At 35.6% G+C, this 26,895-nt stretch overlaps 1 protein-coding gene across 11 annotated transcripts in view; it reads right to left on the reverse strand.

Annotated features, from left to right (window-relative positions):
- EVI5 (ecotropic viral integration site 5) overlaps positions 1 to 26,895 on the reverse strand; it is a 217,276-nt gene that overhangs the window by 35,287 nt on the left and 155,094 nt on the right. For all 11 annotated transcript variants that reach the window (XM_070486836.1, XM_070486834.1, XM_044748907.2 and 8 more), the window contains one exon: positions 6,409 to 6,504. In XM_070486836.1, the coding sequence (XP_070342937.1) occupies positions 6,409 to 6,504 (96 nt within the window). The remainder of the gene's footprint in view (positions 1 to 6,408; positions 6,505 to 26,895) is intronic.

The raw sequence follows: 26,895 nt of genomic DNA on the forward strand, positions 1-26,895 counted from the left end.
TGGTGGGAATGCAAACTAGTGCAGCCACTATGGAAAACAGTATGGAGATTTCTCAAAAAATTAAAAATAGAAATACCTTATGACCCAGCCATCCCACTACTGGGTATCTATCCTAAGAACCTGAAACCAGAAATCCCAAGAGTCCTTTGCACCCCTATGTTCATCGCAGCATTATTTACAATAGCCAAGATGTGGAACCAACCTAAATGCCCAGAAACTGATGATTGGATAAAGAAGATATGGTATATATACACAATGGAATACTACTCAGCCATAAAAAAGGACAAAATTGGTCCATTCGCAGCAACATGGATGGACCTTGAGGGTATTATGTTAAGCAAAATAAGCCAGACAGAGAAAGACGAACTCTATATGACTCCACACATAGGTGGAAGATAACATATAGACAAGGAGAACTGATCGGTGGTTACCAGGGAAAAGGGGGGGTGGGGGGAGGGCACAAAGGGGGAAGTGGTGTACCCATAACAAGACTAACAATAATGTACAACTGAAATCTCACAAGGCTGTAATCTATCATAATCTTAATTAAAAAAAAATAATCCTACCGCAAAAAAAAAAAAAAAAAAAGAATAACAGTTAAAATCTCACAATTTAGAGCAGGAGAAGCAAGACAGAAGAATATATACTATAATAAGCCATTTATATAAAATTCAAAAACTTAAACTATTGCATTAGAAGTTGAGATCATAGTTATCTTTGTGGAGAAGGGAGTAAGTAGTGACTGGGAAGGGTATGAATGGGGCTCTGGGGTCTATTTCTTGGACCTGGGTGGTCGTTATATGGGCTGATCACGTCCTTTGTGGTAATTTATTGAGCTGTAAACTTGTTACCTGGGTACTTTTCTGTATATTTCTATACAAAAGTTTTTAAAGAGTTTCTGTTCTTTAAATTAGTCAAGTCTTATGATTATGAACCCATTCTACTATAGAATGTTAAGAATAATAGCTGGTGAACTCATACTAGAAGGTCTCTGTTATTAAAAAGCAATGAAGAAACTGTCATTTGGTCTTAGTAGCAGGAATAGTTGTGGCTCTTCTAACCAATTGGTCTGTTTTTATCATACAGACATTCTGAAATGTTTGAAGTGACCAGGTTTCCCATTTTGTGTTGACTGCTGAAAACCTTAGAGGCAAGTTTGAGGCCCACTTACAAGATATATATGGAGACTTTTGCGGTATGCATTTTTGTACTGGTCTTATTCATGACTCCATACTATATTCCTACAAGTCTTCTTTCCTTTTGCTCACAAAATTGTAGTTTGCTATTTCGTATCACTTACAAACTTGCTTCATTATATCTGGAACAAGGCAGGGTAGTAATGAATAAAAACGCAAAGGCTTTTTTTCTTTCTTTCTTTTAAAAAATATATAGTTTGTTTTTGTTTTATTTCATTCTAGTTTAATCCTGAATTCCACCTTCTGCCACTTACTGGTTATGTGACTTTGGACAAGTTTATTTAGCCTTTCTGAGCCTATAAAATGGCAATAATAATAAATTTCACACGATAATTGTGAAGATTAAAATAATTATCCAAAAGATCTACACCTGATTTAGCAACTAACACATAGAAGTGTAATAAAAAAAAGGGAAAATTTGCTCTATATGGAAAACCTACTAAGCAAATAGAACTAGAATTATTTCTGTGGGATTTTACGGACATAAAGCACATTAACACGATTTTATTACGACACCATAAAAATTCAGCAAAGCTGTTTAACGGGGAATTATTTAATTTTTAGTATAAGTGAACTATCTTATTCTGGAATAAATTCACCTATTCCTAGAACATCCACCAGAACACATCACCATCAAGAACAAGTGAAAATATAACTGGTATTTAAAAACATTTTCAAATCAGCTGTTTAGTACGCATTTTCCCATGAAACAATACTGTAAATGGTAGCAAGGCTCCAAAGGACCCAGAGAAGCCTAGTCAACTGGTAATCTGGCTGAACCATAGAATTATAACTTCTCAGTATGTCTGTACCTAAATGAGTCCCGAGTACATTTCCTTTGACTTCTAAGTGAAAACAACTTTCTACCTTCTTCTATCTCCCTTGGCATTTAGAAAACATTCTTTGTCTTTAGCGGTCAGCAGCTGTAAGAAGAGAGACCTACGTTGCAAAAGCAGACGGCTTATTCATCCCTGGAACCTACAATTTTGTTTCATGTCTCTGACTTACATGTTCCTGATGCCCAATCTCCCTGTTAAATTTCTTTTCATTTTTCAAAACCCAGTCCAGACACTGTTACCATCTAGTCCCTGTTACGTTACAAAGGAAGTTACATAGCATACGGTGGTGCAGTGCATGGATGGGCTTGAAATCTTATAGTCTGAACTAACATCCTACCTCTACCGCTGCCTAGTGTATGATCACGGTGAGTTAACACCTCAGAACCTCAGTTTTATTACATGTAAAACACGAATAACAGTGATGCTACCTACTTCATAGGCCCGGAGTGAAGATTAAAGGAGATAATGGAAGTATAACACTAGGCACAGCGTCTGCCACAGAGGGACCCTTAAACGAACGGCAGCTACTATAATGCTCTATTTTTCATTATGTACTCCAATTTATTTATTTGTATGCCTATCTCCATTCTTAGCCTGTGAGCCCCTTGAGGCTATGGATTGTATTTCAATCTTCTTTATCTTCATTTCTAAACCCAGTGTCTAGTATACAGTGGGTGTTGTGATGATAGATGGGTGGGAGGGTAGGGGGAGGGGAAGCTGGGTTAAGGAAAGCACTTGAATTGGGGCCCAGATTCTTTTCTATGTAAGCCATGAGAACAGGATGTAGAGAGAGAGGAGGATTTAACCACAGCTCTTGCCAGGTCTGGGGCAGAAAGGGTTTCCAGGGTGGCTGATGCAGGTCTTGGCAGGGTCTGAGAGGCTCCAAATTAAAAGATTTCTAAGGGAAGTAGATAAAGTTAGGAGCAAAATTAGTTAGGTGGTGAGGGTAGGAATTGCAGGAGTTGGGAAGCAGAGAAGAGACTTGGATGAACGCTAGTAAGCTGCTGCAGGAAGTGAAGATAAATCTCCATTTGCAATGCTAACAGGGAGAGAGAGGGAGCTGTAGAATTCACTTACTGGATGTATTCAAATTCACATGTCAGAGAGGAACAACACAGTTAAAATATTGTCATTAATTGCCATTCTTCAGATTTTAAATATTGATGAAATGTTTTCTAACCTAAAGTCTGTAAGCAGCAGAGAAAGAACTGACCAAACAGGATTCAACCCCGGCACAATCATTGACTACTTGTGTAACCATGGGCAAATCACTTAATCACTGTGAGTCTGTTTCCATATCCATCCAACCGAGAATACCACTATCATGTGGAATTATTACGAAGGTTGGTAATAATAAATATGAAGTGCCTGAAACAATGCTTGGACAATTTACCAATGCTTGGCAATGCTCACTCAATAAATAGTAACTATATTTTATAAATCAACAATATATTCAGCCATTCATCAAAAATAACCTGCTTAATCTCTTTACTATTTCATACAGCTAACTATGATAAGTGGTCATAGTTATAACATGTACAACATTGCTGTATGTTCAGGAAGATGAATCTGCAAAGTCTGTCTCAACATTTCCTTTGACATTTACAGAAGTACAAAAATCAGCTAACAAAGTGACTATTAACAGTCACATGTTCAAATATAACAATATTTGAAAGTTAATGTTTATGTTGAAAGACAAAGATTCTGGCAAATTCTAGCAAAAAGTTAAGTTGGAGAGATCAGATTGGCTATCTTTTTTGTCACTGTCAAGTGCTATATCACAGGAATGAAACTAGAATAAAAGGGTGACACCTTATTGAACTCTCTTAAGATGCTGGTCCAACAAACAGTAATTTTTGTAGTAAGTCCACTACAGCCATTATCTTGGTTTAAACTTTTACTTGTGTTCACTTATCCTTTCTTTAGTTATAAAACTGTGAAACAGGTGGAGGTATTAAAATCTGCTCAGGAAACATAATGAAAGGAAATCTCCAACTGAAGATCTATAAAGGTTTCATATTATCTAGTAAATTTAATCTCTTCTTTGCTTTGAAGAGTCACCATAAGCTGGCTCTGTTCAATCTATCCTTATTTCCCACAATTCAGTCACATCAATTCTTCATCTCCTCTAAACTCCGAACCCTGCACGCACTGTCACCTCTGTGCTCACCAACTGTACTGTACTCGCTCTCCTCTCCACCATGTTTTCTGCCTGGGGCCTGCTTAAGCCCAGGACTCTGGTCTACTCTGAATCGCACAATTAGCACCTCATCACAAACTGTTCTAAGTTTTGTTTTTTTTTTGAGGAAGATTAGCCCTGAGCTAACATCTGCCACCAATCCTTCTCTTTTTGCTGAGGAAGACTGGCCCTGAGCTAACATCCATGCCCATCTTCCTCTACTTCATATGTGGGATGCCTACCACAGCATGGCCTGACAAGCGGTGCCACGTCCGCACCCAGGATCCGAACCAGCGAACCTTGGGCCGCCAAAGCAGAACGTACTAACTTAACTACTGTGCCACCAGGCCCAGCCCCTGTTCTAAGTTTTAACTTGCACAGCTAGCTCTATATTTTAACAGTAGAAAATTCTACCTTATTAATTTTGTATTCATGTTTGCATAAGATAAACGACTGCTTTCACAGGCCACATATAAAAAACTGACATTAAAGTTAAACCTCGTGTGAACTATTTTCTGCCAGTCCTGATGAAGAGAATATCATCATTTTTAGTTAAGGTACATGACAGGCAGAATTAATGTTTGTTGACTGATTTTTAGACAAGTCTAAGAAATAGTCAATCCATATACAATTTTCTTAATTCAGCAACATCGAAGTTTCCTTATCTTCCTTAAATGGGAGACTGTTTTATTTTAGTCATAATTTTCTTTGAGAAAACCTTTTGAACACAAGGAATAAGTCCTGGGGTTCTCAAAAGAATAAGGATTTCTAGAAAATGTTTATTTGTAACTTGTTCTTTCATACATGGCTACTAGGGATAAGAACAGATTATAAAAAATGTACACAAATAAGTCAAGATTATACAAGATCCTGAATTCCTCAAATGTTCTCACGGCTGAATATCAGTATTTACAGGAATGACCCCCAAAATTTCAGGACAAATTAAATTAAACCACATCTAAGATTTATCATTTTGGTTAATGTTTTGTTTCTTCATTCGGAATTTACTTAGGTTGACTATCCAGGAGGTATCACCCAAAACACTCTGACTTTAACTGAAGGGTGTAATACCAGGAAAGGGTATTGTCCAAACTTTTTCCTTTGAGGTTTAAATTAATTTAGTGGCAAAAATGAGTTTCTTTCTTAACAAATGAGGTTTGTTACCCATTGAAATCTCATCACTGTGAATAAAAGTTATTGTACCAAAACTCAAGATAAGGGGCTGGCTCCGTGGCCAAGTGGTTAAGTTCACGTGCTCTGCTGCGGCGGCCCAGGGTTTGGATCCTGGGCGCAGACACGGCACCGCTGGTCAGGCCACGTTGAGGCGGCGTCCCACATCCCACAACTAGAAGGACCTGCAACTAAGATATACAACTATGTACGGGGCGGGGGGCGTTGGGGAGATAAAGCAGAAAAAAATAAAAATAAAAAAGATTGGCAACAGTTGTTAGCCCAGGTGCCAATCTTAAAAAAAAAAAAAAAAAAGATAAGAAACATGCTTTTCCATTCATGTTTAGCTAGATATTTATCATTAGAAAATAATAAAGGACAAGGAAATTGACTTACAGCCACATTAACAAAAAGTATCTCTCTAATCAACACACATTAGTTTAAAATAATTTCAATTACCTAGTATAGTACCTATAAAACCATCTGAAAATTTCACGAGTTGAATCTCACAGATTCAAGGTGGTGCCAGTTTAAAAAGCGTTCAGATACTAAGAAATCTGTTAACTGATGTTAGGCAAGTATCCTTTTTTGCAATCTCAGTAATACTACCACCACGAAGGGGAAAAGAAGACAGGAGTAAAAAGACTTCCCTCTATCTGTAACGGTAAATACCACAAATCTATTCTGTAGGTATAAAGAAAATTTTAGTTTAATTGAAGTAAATTTGACACCTAGACAGACTATCAAGGGTTTTCAGATCACAATAAAAAAACAAAATACTTGCCATGCAAATTTTAATTGATCATTTTAGATCACCATTAAAGAGGTTTAAGGAAAATTAATCCTCTATATCACAAGAAAAAAATCTTAAGAAGAAGGCAATCTTCTAAAATAGTATTATTAACTATAATCAAGGATTCACAGAAAACACTTATCATGAAAGAGTCAGTCATAACCAGTAAGCGTTGTTACAATACAGAGGAAGGAAGAAAGAAATATGTGAAGATCAAAATTTATCACTTACCTCATGATTCAGCTCCGCTATCTGATCTTTCAGTTCCCTAATATACTGGTTAGAGTCAGACTTGTTAAGTTGTCCTTGAAGCTTTCCTTCTTCTTTCTGTTTTGTGACAATACAAAAAAGCAAAAACAAGAGACCATTTTCACAGCAGGTACTCAAATATTTGAAAATACCGGACAGCATAAGGCATATCCTTTAACTGGCTAAATTCTGAACAAAGCTGTTTTCAAAGTATTTCAGAAAAATAATTCATAGTAAACTATACTGAATATTTCTAAATAATGCTTAATAGAAGTTGTTTAAAACAAATGCAACTTACAACGTACCTTTTGAGAGACTCTTAGAAATCAATACATAATCAAATAGGTCTACTAGTGAAAAAATTACTCTAGAATTTCAAAGCCATTTATTTAGTTATTTTGGGGGCAAACGATTTTCTATCCATAAGAGATTCAGTGCTTAGCTGAGAAGGTGGTGAGCCTCCCACAGCCACACTGGGAATCTGCTTTTGCTTGGGAAACAGAGAAGAAGGGGAAAAAATAAAACATTCTCTAAACCACTCTCCAAGAGGAGGACAGTGCTGAATCTCTTCTGTTTAATTAGCTCATGAATATGTGTCGTGAGGCCCAGATGTAGCGGATGAAAAGATGCTCCAATCCCTAAGGGCTAGTTCCAGAACTGTGCTGGGATCATGTTCCAGGGATAGACTGGGAAGGGGGGGAGCTGCCTTTTTCTTATACCACCTGAAAACAAATGTGAACTTTTAAGAGGAAGGGCTTAGTAGAGAGTGAAAATAGGTTTTTGCTATCTCCAGATCATCTGTAATTAGGAAGCCATGTGCTGATGCTTAAAATGTTAAGAAGCTCTGATTCAGAGACTTCTACTGAAACTACCGAGTAACTCCTGATAGCATAAAAGTACTGGTTTACTTTTAATAGTCACCAACCACTCAGTTTCCATCCATGGAGACGAACACTGTTAACAGTTTTTTAGTGTAATCTTCCCATGGTATTTTGTACATATATAATCAAACATACATGTATACACACATATATTTTTACTCTTACTATGGACACCATACACAGTTCTACTCTTATCTTTCAAGAATACAACTTGAAGATCATTCAATATCAGTACATACAGAGCACAAAAATAACCATTTTGATTTAAGAGAGCTTTGAAGTTCATGTAAGTTATCTTCATGCTATCTGAAGATTTATAGTTTTTTTTTAAAGTAGGTTTTAAAATGTGCTGTAGGTCCTGTACATTTACCTTGAGAGTAATGGGTTGCAGTGAAGAGCATTTTCCAACGTGGAGATCCCTATTACTACCTTTCCTTTCACAGTAAGAAGGGACCTGGGACATCATCTGGTTTGGTTCTCCGACTGAAGCCAAGTCCACCCTGTATGTTCCTTTTATACACCCTCCCCTAACATCCTTGGCAGAAAGAACTAACTAGAATTGCTCCAGCAACAGAATGGGTAGCTCCCCTGTAGAGTCAGGCATCATTCCAACAGGACTGCTCTTCTGCATCAACTGTCCTTGTAACAACAGGCCTACTAGGACCAGTTCAACTGACCCCATCTTATCAACAGAGTAATTGAAAGCTGTTTTTCAGGAATTGAGAGTCGACCCCTTGTCCAGTTCAGGCCAGTTGAGACCACCAACCCATTAACTGGGCCTGTGCAAATGCCCCATAGGCAACCCTTTTGATATCTGGGGACTGAAAACTCCACCCGGAGATCACACCAACACCACCATTTTGTGAACATGCGTCCTATGAAGAGCCATGAAGCTTGACTACACTTGCGCAGATCATCAATTACCTCACTTCTCCTCACCTCCCGTCCTCTATCTCCACACTTCAGACCGCCCTGCTCTTCTAGCCCATAAATTTTGCTCCAAACCCTGCACTGGGGAGACCTTGCAATAGAGCTTTTTCTTTTCTCAAAAGCTGAGGCCGTAAATAAGTGTTTTTTTTATGCACATCGGGCAGAGAAGCCCTTCTTTGTGCAGTACCATCCTTGCCACCTTGATTGCATTCTTATGTACCCTTAGTCTGTTCTTCAAGTCCTTTCATGAAGTTATTCCTATAAGCCCCCTCCCCCTTTTGTGTTTTTGGTCTTTTTCTTTTGGCAATATGTCTTAAAAACCATTTATTAAAAGATGGTCTGCTGAAGCAGTCTGAAGTAACTAGTATTTGTACAGATGTAAAAGAACAACCATAGTTTCAACAGGCTTCAAAACTTTTCTTATATACTTATTTTTAATATTTTTTTGTGAGGAAGATTTGCCCTGAGCTAACATCCATTGCCAATCCTCCTCTTTTTTTGCTTGAGGAAGATTAGTCCTCAGCTAACATCTGTGCCAGTCTTCCTCTACTTTGTATGTGGGATGAGTGGAGTAGATCCACAACTGGGATCTGAACCGCGAACCCCAGCCACCAAAGCAGAGCACGCAGAACTTTAACCACTTGGTCACCTGGCCCTCCCCCAAAACTTTCCTTACATATTTAAACACGTGAATATCACATATAATCATCTATGCAAAACTAATTTAACAATTACTATATTCCAAATGTGCTAGGTTTCTTAAATATATACAAAAGACACATGATTTCTTAGCCATAAGCCCATATTTGAGAAAAAATTTTTTTTTTAAAACTTAGTTAGAAATATTAGTTCGATGGCCAAAGAACCAACAGAAAAGCAGAGATACCAAGTCAGAGTCCTAATCGTACCATCTCTGAAGCCCTATCTGTTCTTTCATTTATACAAACAATAAAGTGCCTTTATTATTTAAATCAGTTTGAATATGGGTTTCTGTCACTTGCAAAAAAAATAATAGCTAACATGTCTTGACACTTATCAGACCTTCTCAGTTGAGGTTCCCCAAAGGAATTAAGCCCTAATGCCTAAAGCATCATTGTATGTAATGATTTTAACTTATCTCCTATGCATCTAAAATGGTACCAACTATGTACTATCCTTAGAAGAATTGAGAAAATAGTTACTCAAATTATTTTCTGTAGGACTTAATTCTCTTGTGGTGCCTGGGTAGAGAAAGACTGGGGCTTACAATGTGCTAAGAACTATTCTAAGCCCTTTACATGCGATCATCACAACAACCTTGCGGAATAGATATTATTATTCCTACTTCCTAGATAAGGAAATTAAATGAAGGATTTAGTGAACTGGTTGCGTAAGAGTTACAGAAACAGTTGATACATTTTTCACCCTAAGTTACAGCATTCTGAACATGAGAAACAATCAAGTAGACAGGAATATATGGAGATTTATGCAAAGGACCAAGTAAATTAGCTTTCTTAGATTTGTTACAAAAATCTGTCTTTAATTGAATATTTATTTCAGCCCCTGCTGATTTAAATGGGAATTACAATATAAAAAGAAATAAAGATGAAATGCTATAGCCACTTGCATTTATGGCTGTAAGCTAATGACCCATATTATCAATTTACAGTTGTCCAATACCACTTATGTGTACTTATGCCTGCATCTTATTTTTAATCACTTTATTTTTTAAGAGAAATATTTCAAAGGCACAGAACAAGAACAAAAGAGTAATATAATAAAGACTTATGAACCCACCACCCAAATTCAGTCTGTTTCATGACTATCTTGTCTTAAGATTTTCCTTGGCTCTAGTCTTACTCCATCTCAGTCCTATACATCCCCAAGCAGGAAAGCATGATGTCAAGCAGACAAGAGTAAGTAGTGAGCAAGCGAAGCGAGAAAGAAGAGAAGGAAGAATGGAGGAAAGAGAAAAAAAAAACATGGAGGGAGAATATTCATTGATGTAAAATAAACGAAGGCATTATTCCTATAGAATGTGTTTTCCAAATCCCATACGCAACATGAGAAATGACAGCAGCAACTGAGTAAGTAGATATACTTCCAAATGAGGATTAATTTGATGAGAAGTACTCATTTAGATATGTGTCCAGCTGTCCTTTTGGATGGTTTTTGCTTTTAGTCTAATTTTAGTATCACGTCATATTGATTCCCTTGGAATGGCTGATTGAATGAAAGCACAATCCACTACTAGGAAGAAATCCTTCTGGATGAGGTGGAAAGGCTAGATGTATGTGGTTTGGAATCAGACTTGGAGAAAGGTGCCTTTAAATATCGTTCCCAAGGAAGGCAAAGTTCTCGAGAATTTTGGACATCCCACAGCAATAATATCATGTGGGATAAAATAAAAATTTCAGGGCAAATAAAATGACAAAGCCCAAGGTAAGCTCTAATGCTGTAAGACAGAAGTTCAAGAATGCAGAAATACTTTAGGTTCGAAAGGCTGTAGAATGACCAGTAATAATAATTAGTACCAATTCTTTCCCATAGGGAAATATGCATGAAAAAAATTTGGCAATATAGGAATCATTAATCTGTTTTACAAAAAGTGACGAAGTGACTCCAAAGATCTGTTTCCTCCAAAGGTGAGTCTTAGTAGGATTTAGCTAAGAACTTTATTATAGCACCTTGATTTCTTCGGAAGAAAGGCAGTATTTAATGAAAAACAGGGCAGTTAGGAAATTTCAGGACAAAATATTGAAATGTTTTTACCTTAAAAAGAGAAGAGACTCCTGAAAGATACTTGTGAAAATCAAAGAAGCTCTCTTAGATTTATGACTAAAAAACCCAGGTGTTCCTTGACTTTCTATTATTGTAGAAAAAAGACAGAATTTCAAAGAGAAAAACTTTATATATTTGATTAAATCCAATTGTATATAATTGTTTTTCCTAGATTTAAATACAACTTAATAAAGCTTAATATTGGATTTCTTCTGCAAAATTTTTACATACAGAAAGTCAGACTATGACACCATTAAACCATTGTTTTTGTGGACACACACATACCCCTCAAGTAAAAACCTGTAAGGCATAGTGGCTAAACTGAGGAAAGAGGAAGGGTGGTTAAGCAGCTCCGGGCTCTATCAGCGACCCCAGGATGAGACAATCAGCATCCCAGCACACTTGTCACACATTAGTAGCACACCACTGTGACAGCCACGCCAACTGGAAAGCTCTGCATGGGGTATTCTGATTCTACAGTCTGCTTTAAGGGAATACAGCTGATATTTCAAAAACAGAAATAAAAAGTTAGAGATGTCCTAAATGCCATTCAATAAATAAAAAAGTATAAATGACCTTTCTTCTAAAAGTCTGTGATTTTTATGTTCTACAAATGGGCTCTAATTTAAATACGGTGATTCAAAGCCTTTTAGGATCCTCTTTGAAAGTAGCTGAATAACTGTATATTTCCAATTAACTTATATTCTAAGAAGTAGATATCAATTTAACTTCTGAGACAGTTAATTCAATTATCTAATGTTTAAGACTTCTTTGCAAGTATTTTTACAGCTTTCTATTTTCAGGCAATGTCCACATGGTTCTTTCTGATAAGCAGGTGGGAAAATGTCAGCTACACTAATAAATTTACCAGGAACCTGCATTTTCTTGAGGTTTTCTTTTGGTCCAGCTGATAACTACAGATTACCAGTTAACTGGTTTCCTAAGAAAAACTAATTAGGTAAGAAATAAACAAAGTAAAAGAGATCCAAAACATCAACAATTTTGTATTCTGTAATTTCAACTGAACAGACCTTAAATACACACCTTTTTGTCAAACAATAAAAGAAACTTTATAGTAAGAGCCTAAAGTAACATTTGCAAAAGAATAAAATGGACATTTCACTCTTGGATCTATCTTCGAATAATTACTTTAGCAACTACCATTATGATGTCTATAATAAGCTAATTCATATTAAGGCCTTAAGCCACAGAACTCTATATATGAGCCTCTTAATTAAAAGGTCATCAATAACTCTAGTTAATGAAATGCACGTTTAAGTGATTTGGGGTAAAGTATAACAACTTCATGTTAACTTACTCCGAAATGCATCAAAAAATAAAACTGCTAGGATGGTGGATAGAGGAGTATCTGATAAAGCAACAAATAAAACAAATACAGCAAAATATTAATTTTAGAATGGAAGTGGTGGGTTTATGGTGCTCACTGTACAATTCTTTCAATTTCTGTATGCCTGAAATTTTTCATAGTAAAATACTGGAACGAAGAAGTCATCAGTAAACAAATCAATTCATTCCTTCTCTCCCTGCAGTCTGCTAAAAAGCAAGTACTTAGTCTACACTGTAGTTCATTTACATTGTGAAAAGATATATATCTCCCAAAGGTTACTTAGCAGTTCTTCATTTAAAATCTACTTTTGCTCTAGGAATGGATATACTTTCTTCCCATGTTACTGGAAACTTAAGAAACTGAAAAGTAATATGATTAAATCACATAAATAATTACTTCACTAAAATGGAATATAATTTTGGAGCAGGCTGAGTTACAATTAATCTCTATAGTATTTTGTAGTAGATTTTATGGTTGTTACCTCAAGTTCCATTCTCTCTCTCCTTCATTACACAGTAGTCATAGGATTGGAATTATCCCCGTCTTTCACCCCACAGGTAGGGTTTAAACCAAACAGGATAATCCTATCTGTTTTGCACAGTGATTGGTTCAGGGGTGGCTCAAATAGCGTGACACAAAAATTTGCTGGAAATTATGGGATATAGCTTCTTATTCTGAATATTATGATATGTGGGTATAAAGCTCAACTGTTAGCTATTTCTAACACAATGAGGAAAACCTCCTGATAATAAAAAGGACAAGGAGGACAGAGCCTTCAGCATCATGGCTAGATGCAACGCTGGAGCCCGAACCCAACTCTTCCTGAAGCACATCCTACTTCTGAACGTTTCAGGTACATGCGCCAATAAATCTCCTTTATCATCTAAGCCATAAATAAATCCAGAACTGGGTTTTCTGTTATCTGCAAAAACATCCTACCTCAGTAAATATTTTTTAAAATATGGCTAAGTAAACGAACACCATAATGTAAGCAACATAATCTAGGAAATGCTTAACGCAGGATTCTTAAACACGATTATGGAGAAAAATCACTTTGGGAGTTTTGAAAACATATACATTAAGAGAATCCATTTTTGATGTACTGAATTCTAAATATGTGGGAATGGGGCTTGAAAATCTATATACACTGAAAGTTAAAGGAGTGGTTATTCTGATATAGCCAGTCTGTAGACCCAGACTTGAAATGCACTGGTTTCAACCACCTTTGAAAATTAACTATTTTTTAAACACAAATTCAAAATTCTATTTATATGCCAATTACAAAATACTTCTTATCCTATTTCTTAAGGATTTCAAATAGTATTTTATAAGTTTACACTCATTATAGAATTTACTTAGTATAATTTTACAAGTAAAAAAAGAGAAATATTTCTGTCAACTACCATCACAATGGTAAATGTGGTAAATGACCAAGACTCATAAACTTATTTACAAATAGTCTCTACATTTCCAGAGTGAATATATTTTAAAACAAAAATAGAGGAAAACTGTCAAGGGTTCTTAATTAATTTCTTTCAATTCTGCTATCAGTTTCACTTCACATTATTTCTATGTTAGTTTCAACTGGTCAGTTCCCCGTCTACAGAAGTTGGTTCGATTTTGAACTCAAATCCTTTTCTTGGTTAACCTAGCTCTCAAACAGAAAATATTATTTTAAAGTTCAGTAATGTATGATGAGGAACTAAATAAAATGTTTAGGATCTGAGAAAATTCCACATAATATGACCCCTATGACTGAAAACTAAGATAATTCTTCCAAAGAATTAAGACAAATCAAAGATTTGGGGACCAGCAAAATAATTCTCTAAAAACTTAACAGCATCAATATCTATGATGAGATAAGGCAACAAATAAGGAAAATATCAAGTCCAATTCTTTAAACTTTTTATTAGGTAACAGGTTGAGAGAGTCCAAAAGCTATGTTCTTTAAGATAACACATAAATGTGTGTAGAGCAATATTTTACTAAGAGCAGTGATCCTGGTGTTTGGCTACCTGGACTGTTTATTAATCACCTTGGGCATACACACTCACCTGTTTTTTCCCTGCAACCTCTGGGAGCTGTAATCAGAGAAAGGAAGAGGTAGAGATGGAATGTGCCCAGGATGTGTCACAAATCCTGTTATGGTTGATTGAAAAAAATCAATAAATGCTGTAGTCAGCAAGAAAAAAAGTGATTATGAATTTGTACAGTTTGTACATAGTCACAGCAGAAAGTGGACATTTTAATCAGAGATATCTTCATCTACATCTACTGTACTCCAATACACTATTTAAAAAGTTGCACAATTAAATGTGACGGTGCATTAAGCTAGAAGATTGAAGAGAAAATGTGCAAGGTTTTCTCTATAGCTCTAAGTAGCATGTTTTGCATGTATAGTGCAGCAAAACTGAGAGGAATACAATGTTAAGTTGCTTTGAACAAGTGTTTTGGAGAAAAAGTAGGGTTTAGTAGTGTATAATATTAAAAAATGCTGTGGAGATCAGAGAAGACGAGGCAGGGGCCCAGGGCTTTTTAAACTCATAAATTTAGTCAACCTCAGTTTTTAAAGAAAATTGTAAGAGGCATGCCCACGAGCCCATTCCTGTTTATTTGTTTCTTTATCTGTATTGTCAACGCTGGTTATAATGCGCCCTATCTTGCCACAGGAAGGATACTTGCTTAGACAGGAAGATAGCAGATTTTAAAAGCTGTGTTTTAAGCCATAGGCTTTTTTTCTTAGAAGTTTCTGTTTTATTTTTTTTTTAGAGAATTAAATCAGTTAACACCTAGTTAATGTACTAGATGCACAGATGAGGTAGTAGAAAGTGCCAAATATAAAAGCATCTAGTCTACTCTTTACATCTTGCAAAATTTTTCTCTAGCTTTTTAGTTTCCAAATTTTTCAAATTTACAGAAGAGCTGAAATAATAGTATGATACCCATATCTCCTTCAGGAATATTCATGAATTACTATTTTGTCACATTTGCTTTCATTCTCTCTCTATCTTCTGAACCATTTGAATGTAAATTCCATATAAGACACTTCACTACTATATATCTCAGCGTGCATCTCCTAGGAATAAGGAGCTGCCCCACATAATCAAATGCCATTATAACACCTAAACTAGTAGTTTAACCCCACAGTACCACTGAGCATGTAGTTCCTATTCACACTGTCCTAAAAGGGCCCCAAATGTTTTATCACCATCCAGAATCGAACTAAGGGTCATGGTTGTATTTGGTTATAAATCTCTTTAGCCTCTTTTAGTCTACAACAGTCCCTCTGCCTTGTTTTTCATGACATTGTTAATATTTTTGAAGAGTCCAAGTCCACAGATTGCATATTATCCAAGCTAAAACAGAAAATTTCCCATTCCAACAAAACTCTGTTAAGTACTATTTTCATTCCTTTTCTCAAACCAAATAGGCAGCAGAGTAAAACTAATACAATGTATATTTAATAGTTGGTTGGGTCAAGGGAGTAAGAGACATGGACACAGAAACTTAAATATCGGAAGCCAAAGACTCGGAAAATTTATAGGAATAGTACTAGAAGGCAGTACTTTATATGTTACACTGGTAAATACTCATTTCATTATTTATACATATTTGGTAAAAGATGAACATAATAAACATTATCAGTTATGATGTTTTTGCCTCTTATTAAGAGACTAACCTACAGGTTTAACTTTTCAGTCCTTTGAGGTCCAAAGAACTCTCTTCATATTTGACATCGTTTTAAACACACAAAAGCCTTTCAGCCCATCATTTGTCTCTTTGCAAAAATATTCTATAAAGTAGGTGGATGACTTTAAATTCTGGGAAAAGGATAGAGTTAGTCACAAAGAAATCTCTAAGAAAGAAAGGACTTGTCATAAAAGGAAAGCATCAAACAGCCACTCATTAAACTTCATCTTGCTCACTGAGACAGTGCTCACAGCTGAAAAACTCTATAGCTGAAGAAAACGTGATTCATCCTCTTGATAGCTGGAATTGTCATATTTTAATAACCTCATATTTCATGTGATGAGGGTTATCATCTCGGTGAAAGATTCATCTCCATTTTTGTTTCTTGGCTTTGTTTTCTGTTTTGTTTTTGTTTTTGATACCACAAAGCTAAACTTGAAATAGGCGCTCTTGTGCAGTGTGAAGCAGCTTTTGTCTCACTTTTTCCCCTATGAGGAAAGGACACATGGTGATATATCCTGTTTACCAGTGATAAACACTGTCACACTAGGCTGAGTTAAGACCTGACAAGCCCTTTGGGGAGTGCTGTCTTGGGATACCAAGACTTTCGAAGAATTATTTCCAAAAAGCCTTTCTAGAGCTATGCAAACGTCATTTCATCATTTTGTCATTCTACATTTTGCCATTCATCACTATTATTTCTCGAGATCCTCTTCTCCCAGCTTGATGACTATTATGGTCTAGACCTATTACTTCCATACTCTGGATCCTTACCACTTCTTCTTTCTCTTAGCAAGACTTTCTCCAGCCTGACAGACTACTACTAAGTCCCCTTTCTTGGTATGGTCCCTTTATCTGTGTATTGTCCTCCTAGGTGGCTTGACCTAAGCACAGCCTGGCTCCAACAGCACTAGAGGATTAAATAGACTCAGTGGCTAATTAACTTACAAGGATCATATGGTTACCCAGGAAAAAGCTAGGGGTAGAAATCGAGTTTCACTCCCAGTCCCATATCTGTGAGGCAAAATCACAAATTTCTGAGACAAATCACAGGAGGATATGTGCTAGACTTGTTTTTCTAAAAATGATGTTCCTTATTTTATGTTATTCATGTATCTTTTTCTGGACCCTCTGTAAAGGAGGTAGTAAGCCAAAGTTGGGGAGTACGCCCTTAGCTGTCAGATATTCTCATGTACCTTCCTTAGCATCAGATGACCAGATAGTTCCTATATATTCATCTCACTGACAAAACATGCTCTCTGTCACTTCTTTAAAGGACCCCATGTACAGATGACCTTGCCAACAAGCATTTTTATCAACTTATTAGACTACAGGGAGCCAGCTATTTTTATCTAAGTGTAGAGGAAGGCCAGTGTGAAAAACCAAATTATAATTACTTCATATCAATAATATTTTATACATTAAAGATCAATACCTCATACTATAAAGTTAATCTCCTCTCTCAACTATTTCGATGAGATGGTTTGGCTTGGTTGTGAATAATATGGTTAAGAGTCATTTTTGCCCTGCGTACATTCCTCCATCAAACATTCATCCCCTTTAGTTTGCGTTTTGGAGTTCACCTTTTATACAGAGAAATTTAAATGCTTGAGGAGGAAAAAGTAGGGAAAAATTTTAATTAAAAGACAAAGAGAATAACAATCATTTCTATTCATTCTTCCCAGAATTGATCGATGTTAAACATCTTGGAATACATGCAGCCAGTTTTTTCTTTTTTTTAAAGAAAAATAATTTTCTATAAAATTACACGTTTACCTCAAACAATTTAAGCAAAGCAAAAAATTACAAAGATGAAAATTAAATGTTAAATTTTAGCTAAAATTAATAGAAAAAAGTACAGTGAATGAAAAGTGTTTCTTCAATACAAGAGATATAATTTCCTTTAAAAAAAACCCTCTGATTTTAAGAGATTATGAAAAACATTCAGATGCTGAAGTTCATTTTTTTATTACATGCTTTAAATTTATGTGGTATTGACTGACTATCCTGCTATAAAAGACGGGATATGAATGCATTTATACTTGCATTCATCTCTCCTCCCTTTACTTCCAGATTTTTGTTAGCAATGTTATTTTTACATTGTCAAAGTTTGTAAGAAAAACATTCCAATCTGTAACATTATGCCCATATTTGTTTAGTATTAGTTTTGTATTTAAACTGATTCAACATTCACCACTCATCTTTTCAGATAGTGTCCACATTTCTTTTTTTTTTTTTTTTTTAAAGAGGATTTTTTTTTTTTTTTTTTCCTTTTTCTCCCCAAAGCCCCCCGGTACATAGTTGTGTATTCTTCGTTGTGGGTTCTTCTAGTTGTGGCATGTGGGACGCTGCCTCAGCGTGGTCTGATGAGCAGTGCCATGTCCGCGCCCAGGATTCGAACTAACGAAACACTGGGCCGCCTGCAGCGGAGCGCGCGAACTTAACCACTCGGCCACGGGGCCAGCCCCCAGTGTCCACATTTCTTATTCTTTATTTTGACTTGTTTTAAGCTGGATTTCACCATCTGGTAGTTTTTTCAAGAAAGGACCATGAGACAGTATCCAGCAGTCTTTTCCCACTGGAAATTGCCAACTTGTTTCTTCAATATATTTAAGTGACTTCTTGTTTGGCTGTAATATTTTTGGGTCACCCAAACTCAGAATTTTGTAGACCAGCACTAAGAGAACTTCCTGTGATGACGGAAATGTTCTCTACCTACAGTGTTCAACACTGTAGCTAGTAGCTACCACATAACATGAGGCTATGGAGCTAGAGTGACTGAGGGACTGATTTTAATTCTGTTTAACTTAAATGAGCTCAAATTTAAACTACCGCATGTGGCTAGTGGCTATGTATTGAAGAATGTAGCAGAATCACTGGTCTCTTGGTTTCTGGTATTAAATATGCTGTGAGAAATGTGAAGGACAAGTCTTAATTTTCCCATACAATTTTGTAGGTAATTTGCTTTAAGTGTTTATGGAGCATTTTGTGTCAAATTTTCTTAGAACATAGGGTGTTCTTTTAGTATGCGTATTTGAATCTTCCTTAATCTCAGGGACCTCCTCTTATTTATATTTTTGAATATATCTTCTTTCCATTTGTCGTTGAATACCAATTATGCTTAGCGTTAGATTACGTCAGTCATCCATACTGTTAGCTGATACTTGTTTTACATTCTCAATCTCTGCATTCCCTGTAATTATCTCAAGCTTTTCCTTCAGGCCAATATCCCACTCTTCAGCATTGTCTGCTGAATAGACTATTCTTCCGTAGTTTCCACAATGATGTATTGGTCTTCCATTTGTTTCCTTAGAGGTACAATCTTCCTTCTTATCTCATTGTATTTTTTTAATCATCTTTTGATTCCTTAATTTTACTGAATTCATGTTTAGTTGTTTTATAATGTGAAGCAATTGCAATTCCTCTCTTATCCTTGAATTACCTTTCTTCTTGGTTGGATCTTTTTTGAATGGTAATTCTTTCTCTTTCTCTGCTATAATAATATAAACCAAGTTGCTGTGCCATTTCTTCTCATCATACTCATGGCTAGGGGACTGCCCAGATATTCCAAATGCTTTAACTATATGGGTTACTTATTAATTCTCTTTTCACCATATTTAAAATCTATTTTCTTTGCCCTCCAAGCTCAAGTTTCTTCTCACTTTTCTATACCCTGAAGGATAGCACAGGGAAAGGAAGAATCTGGTTAACCAAGGGCTCTACTTAGGCTTCTGAAATTTTGTTAAATATCTTGTATTACCTAATTGGGAGGATATATGTCAGAACTTGGGTTTCAGGATTCAGATTATTTCCCAAATTCAGTGTGATGTCCCAGGGCCTTCACTTTAGTTAAGACTTAGAGGTTCACTTTCTAGTCTCTTTCACTGGGTTGTTCCTTCCAGAAGTTTCTACAACTCCTCAGTGAGAAAATTACATACTGATTTTCCTTCTCTCCACAGTTTGGATATGAATGAATCCTCCAGGAATTTTGCTGACTTACCTATACAGCTTGGTGAATGGGACAGGAGAGGGGAGACAGTTGAAGTGAGAAGCCAAGCCCTGCTGGGCCTCTCTGCTCTAGAGAATAATCTATTTCTTTCCTTAGCTGTCACATTTAAAGTTTATTGCATTAGGTTATGCTCCTTTTCCTCTCAGGCTGCTTTTAGTGGAAAAGTGTTTGCCTTAAAAAAAAACTAAACAACTATTATTTACTATTTTGTTAGATGGTTGGCGTGTAGGAAATTATGGGATCAGTTTTAATCTACCTCTGGGGTAGCATTTATTTAAATAAATGAATCCTTACAAATAAAGTACTTAGGACTGGCTACCTGGTTTTACAGCATAGAATATCAAACTCTCAACATGGCTGTTTTCTGCTCCCTAAAATTCATTCAGCAATTATTTTTTGAGCACCTGTCATATGCCAGGCACAAGGCATAAAGCAGTAAATAAGACAAACAAGATTCTATTATATGTGGGTGTGAGTTAATTTTTAAAGTGAAGATGATTTCAGACACTGATAAGAGCCATAAATAATATAAAACATGATGATGAAATAGAGAGTAACTGTGAGGGGCCAACTTTACAAAGGTGGTCGGGGAAGCCTCCATGAGTTAGTGACTTTCAAGTCGAGATATACACGATGAGAAGGAACCAGCCATGGGACGATCAGGGAGCACAGTGTTCCAAACATAGGCAAGAACAAGAGCAATAGCCTTAATGTACAAGTTATTGAGCTTGGTTCAAGAAACAGAAATAAGGTTGGTGTTGCTACAGCGTAATATGTGAAGGGGAGTGTGGTTTATGATCTAGAGAAGTAGGCAGGAGTCAGACAAGTCAAGAACTTTAAGGCTAGAGAAGGAGAGTGGCACTTCTGCTAGGTTGAAAAATTTTTCTTTGTGGCTATTTTCCTACAATTATTTGGAAGTTCTAATTCTTATTTCCATTCTAGCAGTGGTTACCTTAAAAATTACTTAAAGGTATGTACATTTAAAAAAATTACAATGGCAATCATATAAATTCATATAGTGTAAAATGTGAACTCCTGCCCCTTAATCTTTTGCACAAAGCCCTTTACTCTCCTAGAGGGAATACTGTCAACAGTTTTGATAGGTATCGCAGCAGACATTCCAATGCATTTATACAGACGTATATACACATATGCATACATACATAATACATACACACATATACTCTTAAACACACACGGAATTATGATATACATTCTGTCTATAATTCGTTTTTCTCATTTAATATGTCTTTCAGATCTTTCTTTACTCTTTCTTTACTCTTTCCTAAACTATTACAAGTACTGATTTACTATGGTTTAACCATTCTTCTATTGATAAGTAGCTACCAACATTTTTAAATCATAAAAACCATGTTGGATTTTGCATCCATCTTAAGAACTCACATGAAGAACACAAATCTAAAATAGAAGCAAGGAAATATTAAAATAAGAACAGGAATAAAACAGGAAAAAAAGGTGGCTTATTGTTTGAATTTGCCCTTGTTTAGTAGTATTCTCCTGGCCAGCGGTACTAGAAATACTGGCTACTAGAGGCACTATCGCTTTCTCCCTTCTTGAAGGCTCTACAGATGTCTAACAGAACACTCAATTCTCAACTGAAATTTACAATTACTTATTAGATTTTTATATAACTTTAGAACAGGAAATCAGTACTTAATATACTTTAACATTTTAAGCCTGACAAATTAAAACTTGAAACATGGTTTACAAATAGACATCACACCCTTAAAGGAAATAACAGAAACAATTAGTAATCTCTCTATGCTCTCTTCATAGAGATTTCAAAATAAATCTAAGGTTATACATAGGATGTGGGTTTTTCACTGGGAGTAGTATTACAGAAGGTTTGCGGTATTAGAAGGGTCATGACACAATGCAGGTTGCTTAGTCTAAAACGCAAGTGTAAAGCTTACATTTTAAAAATATTTTAAATTACACTCACAGATGAAAAATGTCACAAAAAGAGAGATTATGCTACGTAAAGATATATCCAAGCTCTCTCTCCCTTGTAAAAAGTTAAACTATTTCAGAGACTATAAAAAGGCAATATCTTGACTGTTTTAAAGGTTAAATACTACTTTTTTTCAAGACTATATTATGAAACTATGTTCAACGGTCACAGAAGCAACCATACTAACTTGCAGCAGGCGCACAAATTTTAAGTCCTAATTTGGTATTTTCAACTTATATATTAAAGCAAAATGTATTAAGCAAATTATAACTGCATATGAAATTACTATAGTAAAAGAAAAATCCATTGATTTGAGTAAATCCGTGACAGTTGATAAGTAATCACTGTGATTAATCAACATAACCTTACCGAAACATCAATAGCAACCACTAAGCTTTAGTAAGTTATTACTGATTTGCACTTCATCCTAAGAAAAATTAATCAGAACAGTAAATGTGGTAAATGGTAGCCTCTCCGTGACTTCAAGGTGACTCATTTGAAACACTTAACAACAAATCATACTCATATCACGTACTACTTGTAAGTTTCTGAAACAGTTTCCTGTAATTTAAAGTCACGGACAAAAAGGTTTGAATACTCTTTATGTTTTAGTAACTAGAAAAAATAAAAGTACATATAAATACTTTTAAGTAAATAGTAAGGGAAGCTGAAAAGTATGGAAGGGAGAAAATCAAATTTTTTTCTCAACGTTAAGACTGATTTAACTCCATTTCAGAAGAGAAATACACAAGAACCCATTGTTAAAGTGATGTTTCTTATAGGACCAGCTAAATGCAGACATGAATAATCAGTATTTGTGCAAGGTTCAAAAGCTGGAAAATATTTCTTAGAAATTATAGTTTAATTGGAAATGGATCAATTTTGTGACCAGTACTCAAAATTCTACATAATTCCAGGAGTTCCTAAAAACCACAGAATTACGTAAACTATATTTTATAATACTTTTTTTAGAACAGTTTTAGATTTACAGAAAAATTGATAACATAAAGAGTTCCCATAGACCCCCTGTACTCAGTTTCCCCTGTTATTAACGTCTTCCATTAGTATGGTGAATTTCTTACAATTAATGAACGAATATTGATACATTATTACTAACTGAAGTCTATAGTTTATTCATATTTCCTTAATTTTTTTTAAGCCTAATGTCCTTTTTCTGTTCTAGGATCCTATGCAGGGTACCATATTACATTTAGTTGTCACGTCTCCTTAGGTTTCTCTTGGCTGTGACAGTTTCTCAGACTTTGCTTGTTTTTGATGACCCTGACAGCTCTGAAGAGTACTGGTCAGGTATTTTGTAGGATGCCCCATAATCAAAATTTGTCTGCTGTTTTTCTCATGGTAAGATTGGGGTTATGGCTTACTGTACGACCACAGAGATAAAGTGCCATTTTCATCATATCATATCAAGGGTACCTAGTATCAACGTGATTTATAACTGTTGATGTTGACCTTGCTCATCTGGGTGAGACAGACTTTGTCAGGTTTCTCCACTGAAAAGTTACTCTTTTTTCCCCCTGCCCTTTCCATACTGTACCCTTTGGAATGAAGTCACTGTGCACAGTCCACACTTAAGGAATAGGGATTTATACTTCCCCTCCCTGAGGGCAGAGTATCCACAAAAATTATTTGGAATTATTCTGTACAGAGATTTATCTTTTCTCCCCCATTTATTACTTTATTCAATCATTATTTATAGCAGTATGGACTCATGGATATTTACTTTATACTTGGAGTGTAATCCACTACTACTTTAAATATTTTTTCTTCAATTGTTCCAACTTTGGCCATTGGGAGCTCTTTCAGTTGGTTCCTCCGTCCCTTTAATGTAAGGTTTCGTTTTGTTTTGGGGCACTTCCTTACTTTCTGGCATTACAAGACACTCCAGGCTCATCTCGTGTATTTCCTGTCCCAGCCCTGGAATCAGCTATTTCGCTGAAGAGCCTTGGTTCCTTTCAGTGGAGAATGGTATTAGAAACCAAAGTCTGTGTGCTAAGTGTACATACACTAATTTTAATAACAACAAGACGATCACTGATATTATGGTACTTAAGAGTCTAATCTTTCTTCACTAATTCTTCAGACACGAGTACGAGCTGGTCTTGGGTTTCTGAATGATATCCTTCATTTCTAGATAACGGCAATATCTTAAAAACCCCTAAATACTTAATGTCTTTATATTCAACTTGATACTGAAGTTGGATACCAAAGAATCATCCAGGAGCATTTTAGTAAAAAAATATTTATTTAAACTGAATTTTATGGTAACTAATGACTAGATAGCAAGCTGAATAAAATATTCTACATACCTAATTTCCTTTGTTGACAATTAGTGTTAAGACCAGGTAAGATTACAGAAAAGCTGTTTTTATAATTTAAAAGGCTTAATATTTTGAGAATTAAAGAAAAATGAGAAAAATTTTAATATTTAAGTAAGTTGCTCAAAACAGAAACCATTGTACTTCAAGGGGGAAAAAAATCTTCCAAAAAGAAGTTTGTTAGGCAAGAATTGGCATATAATCTACCACCTGTTGTGAAACTATTAACAAATTAGCTCAGGAAATTGGAAAGCACAAACTGAGCACAAAGTTTTATGATAAACTCCACCATTTAGTAATGTCATTGTAATTTAACATTATTAAAATATAAAATACTTTAAAGTTCAGTGGTAAAGATTTTATCACTTCCTCTTCATTTCTGTAAAAACTGCATACTGATCTGGGCACACTGATTTAAACCTAACTCCTTCACTTAATGTCAGAACAGAATTTTGAGTGGGTGTTTTTTAAGCCAAGAGTGGTTGGGGTATTGCCCAACTGAGGCATCCCTAGAGGTTATCTGCTGGGCAAACTAACCAAAGTGGGTAAATGCTACTGGGTACCAGGAAAAGAACAAAAAGTTGGATTTAAGTAGAACTCACTGTTTTAAATTAAAACTTTCCATTATTTACAACAAAGCAGCATTAATTTTATAGATGTGCTCAGCACACAGAAGCATTTAACATGGTTATGACAAATTAATATACATATCTTTATAATAATAAAAATCAAACTCAATTCCAGGTTAAATATCAAAAGGCTTGGGTTCAATTCCCATCTATTTTCTTTAACTAACTGAGCAAAAATTAACTTTTCTGTGTTTTGTTCCATCACCTGGAAAGTAGAGAGGGTTCTATTTAGTATTAATGTAAAAGTCCTCAACTAATAAATAACATTTGGATGTACAGAATAAAGGTGGAAAATTCCACTAAGAGAAGGAGGAAACAATTTTTAACCACCATTTCCTCTCATCTAAATACTATGAATTCTTATAAGCATTTTTTTCTGAATCAAGTTCAATTAAGTATTTTTAACAGGTTAAATGTCATCTAACTGATCACTCCTAGGCTCAAAACCCTCCAATGACTTTCCGTCTTACTCAGAGAAAGGCCAAAGTTCTGGCACCCTACATAATCTGCCCTACTTACCTCTTGGACTTCCTCTACTTACCCTCTTACTCGCCCAGGAACTCTACTCAGACATGCTCCTGACCTTAGGCCCTTTTCCCTTACTACTCCCTTAGCAGGGAATTCTTTCCCCAAATCTGCATGCCTCACCTGCTTCAAATCTTTGTTTAAATATCCTCCTCTAATGAGCGCTTCCTGACCAAATTATTTAAAATAGCAATAGTACCTTACCCTCAACACCCCAACCCTCTCCCTTTCCTCCATTTTTGCCTCCATTGTATTCATCATCTTCTAAATTACACACTATATGATTCATTTATTTTGTTCATCTGACTTCTCCCTCTATTATTAAGCTCGATGAGAAAAGGGATTTTTGTGTGTTTTGTTCACTAATTCTTCTAAAGTGTTTAGAATAGTGACTGGCACATTGTAGGTACCCCATAAATACTTGAATTGAAACCAATACCCCATTTAAATTCATAATTTAATCTTTTCTTCATATCTGGACTTTTAAATGAGAACAATTAAAATACAGCAGTCTCCCCTTATCTGTGGGGGATGCATTCCAAGTCCCCCAGTGAATGCTTCAAACTGTAGATAGAACCAAACTCTATATGTACTCTGTTGTTTCCTATATATACATGTCTATGATAAAGTTTAATTTATAAATTAGGCACAGTAAGAGTTTAACAACTAATAATAAAATAGAACAATTATGACAATATGCTGTAATAAAAGTTACATGAACGTGCTCTCTCTCTCTCTCAAAGTACATTATACTGTACTCACCCTTCTTTTTCTTGTGATGATGTGAGATGACACAATGCCTACGTGATAAAATGAAGCAAGGTGAATGAGTAGGCATTGTGACCTAGCATTAGGCTACTAATGACCTTCTGATAATAGATCAGAAGGAGGATCATTGGGCCATGCCAATGTCAATGGTTGGATGTTAGGAGCAGATGATAAGGATGGCTGGGGATCCAAGGGATGATTTATGTCTTGGGCAGGACAGAGTGGGATGGCATGAGATTTCATCACACTACTCAGAATGACATGCAATTTAAAGCTTATGAATTGTTTACTTCTGGAATTTTCCAATTAGTATTTTCAGACTATGACTGTAGATATAAGTGGACTACTATAGCGTAAGATAGTATAAGAGAGGTCTGTAACAGAGTGGGTTAGAGGAGGAGAGACACAACAAAATTGGCTAGGTTGGCATCATCAGGCAAGGCTGATCACAGCAGGTCAAATTTAAGCTGACATTTGCAATGATAAATAAGATCGAAGGAGAAGAGTAGAAAACCACAGAGTGAATCAAGATAATGGATTTGAAGAATTCCTAACTAGTTTATTATGGCTCAACTACAAGTATATGCCGGGAAGAGTATGAAATGAAGCTGGAAAGAGGGG

Source organism: Equus asinus, chromosome 16, assembly GCF_041296235.1.
Source record: "Equus asinus isolate D_3611 breed Donkey chromosome 16, EquAss-T2T_v2, whole genome shotgun sequence".
Classification (NCBI taxonomy): domain Eukaryota; kingdom Metazoa; phylum Chordata; class Mammalia; order Perissodactyla; family Equidae; genus Equus; species Equus asinus.